The sequence below is a fragment of the Vicia villosa genome, unplaced genomic scaffold, assembly GCF_029867415.1.
Source record: "Vicia villosa cultivar HV-30 ecotype Madison, WI unplaced genomic scaffold, Vvil1.0 ctg.003058F_1_1, whole genome shotgun sequence".
Taxonomy (NCBI): domain Eukaryota; kingdom Viridiplantae; phylum Streptophyta; class Magnoliopsida; order Fabales; family Fabaceae; genus Vicia; species Vicia villosa.
Window position 1 is genome coordinate 102,233 of NW_026706102.1, and position 4,971 is coordinate 107,203.

Sequence of the window (4,971 nt, forward strand, 5' to 3'; positions counted from 1 at the left end):
CTTAGACAACTTCTAAGACTTTTTAGAGTATACTGATCAACAACCTGATAACTCTAGTGCTTACAAATTAATGTAAACAAATTCTTTTAAGAGTTACAATGCTTCTTATAAAGCTATTATCACAACTATGATTTTCTCTTAAGTTTAAGCTTAAATCTCACTAAGATATTACAACAGCAATGTAGTGAGCTTGATGATGAAGTTTGAGAGCTTTTGAATTTGACAGCGTTTCTGTATAATGCGCAAGTGTTGTTTTTAGCTTCTCATCATAACTTCATATTTATAGGCACTTGAGAAGATGACCGTTGGGAGCATTTAATGCTTTGCATAATCCGTACAGCATTGCATTTAATGTTTCTCTCTTTTGTCAACTACCTCGAGCCTTGTTTCCGCTGTGTCTACTGACGTTGCCGTAAATAGCTTCTAACGTTCCTTTTGTCAGTCAGCGTAGCCTGCCAGTCTAGTACTTTCTTCTGACCTGATGTTTGTGTAAACAACGTTTGAATGTCATCAGAGTCAAACAGCTTGGTGCAGAGCATCTTCTTGTCTTCTAACCTTGAAGTGCTTCTGAGCGTGATACCATGAGAACTTCAGTGCTTCTGCTTTTGATCTCAAGTTCTTCTGATGCTTCCATAGACCCTTGTTCTGATTCTACTTGACCATGTTCTGATGTTGCATGCTGAACCTTCTGAGTCAGTGCTTCTTGCGCTGATTTTGTGCATACTCTTTATATAATTCCTGAAATGGAAATTGCATAGTATTAGAGTACCACATTATCTCATACAAAATTTATATGCTTGTTATGATCAAAACTAAGAATATTGATCAGAACAAATCTTGTTCTAACAACAATGAATCACTATAAGCAGTTGCATGACCAGGACAGTATTGAACGGCTCCTCTTGGCGGAACGTCAACACAACCAACTTCTAATTAAAGAAGAAGTTTACTGGAAGCAATGAGCCAAGTTGCACTGGCTGAAGGAAGGGGATTTGAATACAAAGTTTTTTCACATGACGGCGTTGGCTCGAAGGAAATTTAAACAAATTGCTATGCTTGTCGAAGACAATAATAATGAATCCCGTGATATAGAGGGGTTGAAAGCTATTGCACAACAGTATTTCCATACTTTGTTCCAGGAGCGGCATAGTGACCAGGATCCTGTGCTACAATATATTCCAACTGTTATCTCCAGTGAGGACAACGAAAAGCTTGCAGCCCCTATTTCAAAAGAAGAATTGTTCTCGGCTCTGAAACAAATGCATCCGGACAAAGCCCCTGGTCCCAACGGCTTTAATCCGGCCTTTTATCAAAACTTTTGGGAGGTTTGTGGGGATGACATTTTTGCGGCAACTTGCCATTGGTTGGAGCGTGGTTTCTTCCCGGCTTACCTTAACGAAACCAACATATGTCTAATTCCGAAGTGTGACAAACCAGTGGCGATGAAAGACTTACGACCTATTTCTTTATGCAATGTAATATACAAGGTGATTTCTAAAATTCTTGCTAACCGGTTGAAGTCGATGCTACCCAAGTGTGTCGTCGAAGAACAAGCTGCCTTTATCGAAGGAAGGTCTATATTGGATAATTCTCAAATTGCGTTTGAGATTATTCATAAGCTGAAGCGGAAAACTCGTGGTAATATGGCAGAACTTGCTCTTAAAATTGACATAAGCAAGGCTTATGACAAGGTTGATTGGAGTTTCTTGAAGAATTTGCTTCTTAAAATGGGTTTTTCTGATAAGTGGGTGCATTGGATGATGATGTGTGTGTCCTCTGTGAATTATTCGGTATTGGTTAACTCGGATTGTGTGGGGCCTATTCAACCCAGAAAGGGCTTGAGACAAGGAGACCCGCTTTCTCCCTATTTGTTCATTCTGGTAGCGGAGGGGTTGTCTGCGTTGATTCGGAATGCGGTTACTAAAGGAGACTTACACGGGATCAAAGTTTGTAGGGGGGCACCGGCGGTGTCCCACCTACTTTTTGCTGACGATTGTTTTCTTTTTTGCAGGGCAAATCTTTCCGAAGTGCATCATTTAATGGAGTTGTTGAGGTGTATGAAGAAGCATCGGGGCAAGAGCTCAATTTGAACAAATCAAAAGTTTTTTTCAGTCATAATTTAAGCCTCCAAGCTCAAGAAGACTAGTCTCGTATCATGGGTGTGAGGCATGTGATGGGTACAGGAACTTATCTGGGGCGTCCATCTATGGTTGGAAGAAGAAAGAAAGCAATATTTTCCTTTATCAAAGATAGGATATGGAAAAGAATCAACTCTTGGAGGGGTAGACCGTTGTCCAAGGCATGCAAGGAGATTATGATTAAATCCGTCCTTCAAGCAATCCCGTCCTATGGTATGAGTGTGTTTATTTTACCGGATACCCTAGTAGAGGATATTGAGAAGATGCTTAATGCTTTCTGGTGGGGAGGAGCTAGTAACAATAAAGGAATCCGTTGGCTTGCGTGGGATAGTTTGACTTACCCTAAAAATGAAGGAGGGTTAAGATTCCGTGATTTCAAAGCGTTTAATATGGCTATGGTGGCAAAACAGGGTTGGCATATCATGAATAATCAGAATACTTTATTCTCTAAAGTCTTCAAAGCCAAATATTTTCCTAACTCATCTTTTTTGGCCGCGGATCTTGGTACTAATCCTAGTCTTGTTTGGAGGAGTTTGTGGACGGCGCGTCAAGTGCTTGTTTTGGGGAGCCGTTGGAGAATCGGGGATGGTAGTAATATCAATGTGATGCGAGAGCCGTGGTTGAGAGGTGTTGAGGGCGGAAGGATGGAGGCTCCTCAGGAGGAGCATGTCTACAGTCTAGTGGTCAAGGACTTGATGGATCCCCTTTGCAAACAATGGGATCGTAATAAAATTGACCAACTATTTACTGATGAGATTACTGACATTATTTTACAGGTTCCCTTGGTGGGTGATGTTACGGAGGATGGCATTGTTTGGAAGTAAAAGAGAGACGGCATATATAGGGTCAAATCGGGCTATAAACTTTGGTGGCAACAAGAGTATCAACATAAGAATAGGAGTATGTTTGGGGAGTGGGGGAGCCTTTGGAAAATTAAGGCGCCACCAAAAACTAAGCATCTTATTTGGCGTGCGTGTCGGGGATGCCTTCCTACTAGGAAAAACCTTAGACACCATTATGTTCCGTGTCCCGCTAGTTATCAGATGTTTAATGCGGAAGTGGAGGATGAGTGGCACATTCTTTTTGGTTGTGTACAAACTAATAATTGTTGGACTGTTGCAGGTATTGACCATCTCATTAGACCGCGTCTTACTTTATTTGCTAATGTGAGGGAGATGATCCTAGACATATGTTTGAAGGAAGATTTCAAAGACGCGGGGAAAGTGGCGGTTATGATGTGGGTGTTGTGGAACAATAGGAACAATTGGATTTGGAATGAGAAGAAACAAGATGCTAATCAATTAGGGATTCAAGGTCACCATATGTGGCAGGAGTGGTTCGCGGCTCAAAGTCAAACAAGTAGCGACATGCCGAGAGCCCACCATCAAAATACATGGCAGCCACCTCATTCGGGTTGGTTGAAGTGCAACGTGGATGCGGGATTCAATACTATTCTTGGTACGACTAATGGAGGTTGGTGTGTTAGAGATAGTGGTGGAAGATTCATGGTGGCGGGTACTTTGTGGAATAGGGGAAATGTCTCTATTGTTGAAGCTGAAGCAATTGCTTTGAAGGAAGCCATCCAAGGTGCCATCAACTTACACTTGCAACACATCATCTTTGAAAGCGATTCCCAAATTGTGGTTCAAGCTACTAAGGATCCTTCATTGGGTAATTCTGAATTTAGTTTGATTATTAATAGTATCCGTAATTTACTTAGCTCCCGTAACGACTTTGAGGTCAAGTTTGTTAAGCGCCAAGCTAATTGTGTTGCCCATAGTCTTGCTAAGGCGGCAAATTCTTGGTCTCGGCGCGCGGTTCTTTATTGGATTCCTCAGTGTATTGAACAAGTTTTAATTAATGATATGATTTGAGTTTGTCTTTGTCTTTGTAAAAAAAAAAAATTCTACGAATTAATAAAAACATACTCCCTCCGGTCTCAAATATAAGCAAATTTGCAAAAAAAAGCTCACCCTTTGAGAAGAATGTCTCAATGCATTTAATTCTTATTCTCTTTCTAATTCTACCCCTATTTTTTGCTTTGGAAATTGTTGCAAACATTTAAAATGTAAAAAAATTATAGGGGTATATTTGGAATAGTGACATTGAATGTAATAAATATTAATTTTTTTTGCTTATATTTAAGACCATAAAAATTTTTTTATTTTTGCTTATATTTGAGACCGGAGGGAGTATATAGTAACTGATAAACAGAAATAAAGTAATGTATTGAAATAATATTTTTATGACACCTTTAATGAAGAGTTAAAGAGATGAAAAAAAATTGAAAAATAAAAACTCATAGGTGGTTATAGAATAGAAAATAAATTATTATATATTTATAATAATTTATACCAGAATATATTATTATTATTATTAAAAAAATAAATAATATTAAAATTAAAAATAAATTAAAATATAGGAATTTAATATTTTTCCTAGAGTCATGTATTTTTTTTTATTTTAATATGTTGAGTTTTTTATAAGGAGGTGTAAAATATTATTTAATTAATTTATGTAGTGGTTATGAATGTAATCAAAATAAATAACACAATGTTTTAAAAAATAAAGTTACAATATATAGAAATATTAGTATTTTCTAGAGTTAGGTATTTTATAAGTCTTTATTAAATATATTAAACTGATACATTGCTATAGAATTGATAAAATTTTATCAATCTGTTATTAACATATAATATAATATCTAACAATAATAATATTATAATTAAAAGTGATATATTATTAGTAAGTAATATCAATATTTTATAATTATAAAATAAATAAGTTTTAAAATAAATTTATATTTCTTAATTAAGCAATGAATGAGTATTAA

The 4,971-nt window shown here is 37.0% G+C and overlaps 2 protein-coding genes across 2 annotated transcripts; both read left to right on the top strand.

The window, feature by feature from the left end:
• The first annotated feature begins 2,155 nt into the window (after positions 1 to 2,155).
• LOC131640323 (uncharacterized mitochondrial protein AtMg00310-like) lies at positions 2,156 to 2,962 on the top strand. Its single transcript, XM_058910735.1, has one exon. The coding sequence runs from the start codon at positions 2,156 to 2,158 to the stop codon at positions 2,960 to 2,962; it is 807 nt and encodes a 268-aa protein (XP_058766718.1).
• Positions 2,963 to 3,040: 78 nt separating this feature from the next.
• LOC131640324 (uncharacterized) lies at positions 3,041 to 4,012 on the top strand. The gene has a single exon (XM_058910736.1). It carries the CDS (start codon positions 3,041 to 3,043, stop codon positions 4,010 to 4,012), a length of 972 nt encoding a protein of 323 aa, XP_058766719.1.
• The last annotated feature ends 959 nt before the right edge of the window (positions 4,013 to 4,971 follow it).

Bases quoted from the DNA above. Each gene is read 5' to 3' on its own strand.
- LOC131640323 (XM_058910735.1), top strand. From the start codon at position 2,156: ATGGGTGTGAGGCATGTGATGGGTACAGGAACTTATCTGGGGCGTCCA.
- LOC131640324 (XM_058910736.1), top strand. From the start codon at position 3,041: ATGTTTGGGGAGTGGGGGAGCCTTTGGAAAATTAAGGCGCCACCAAAA.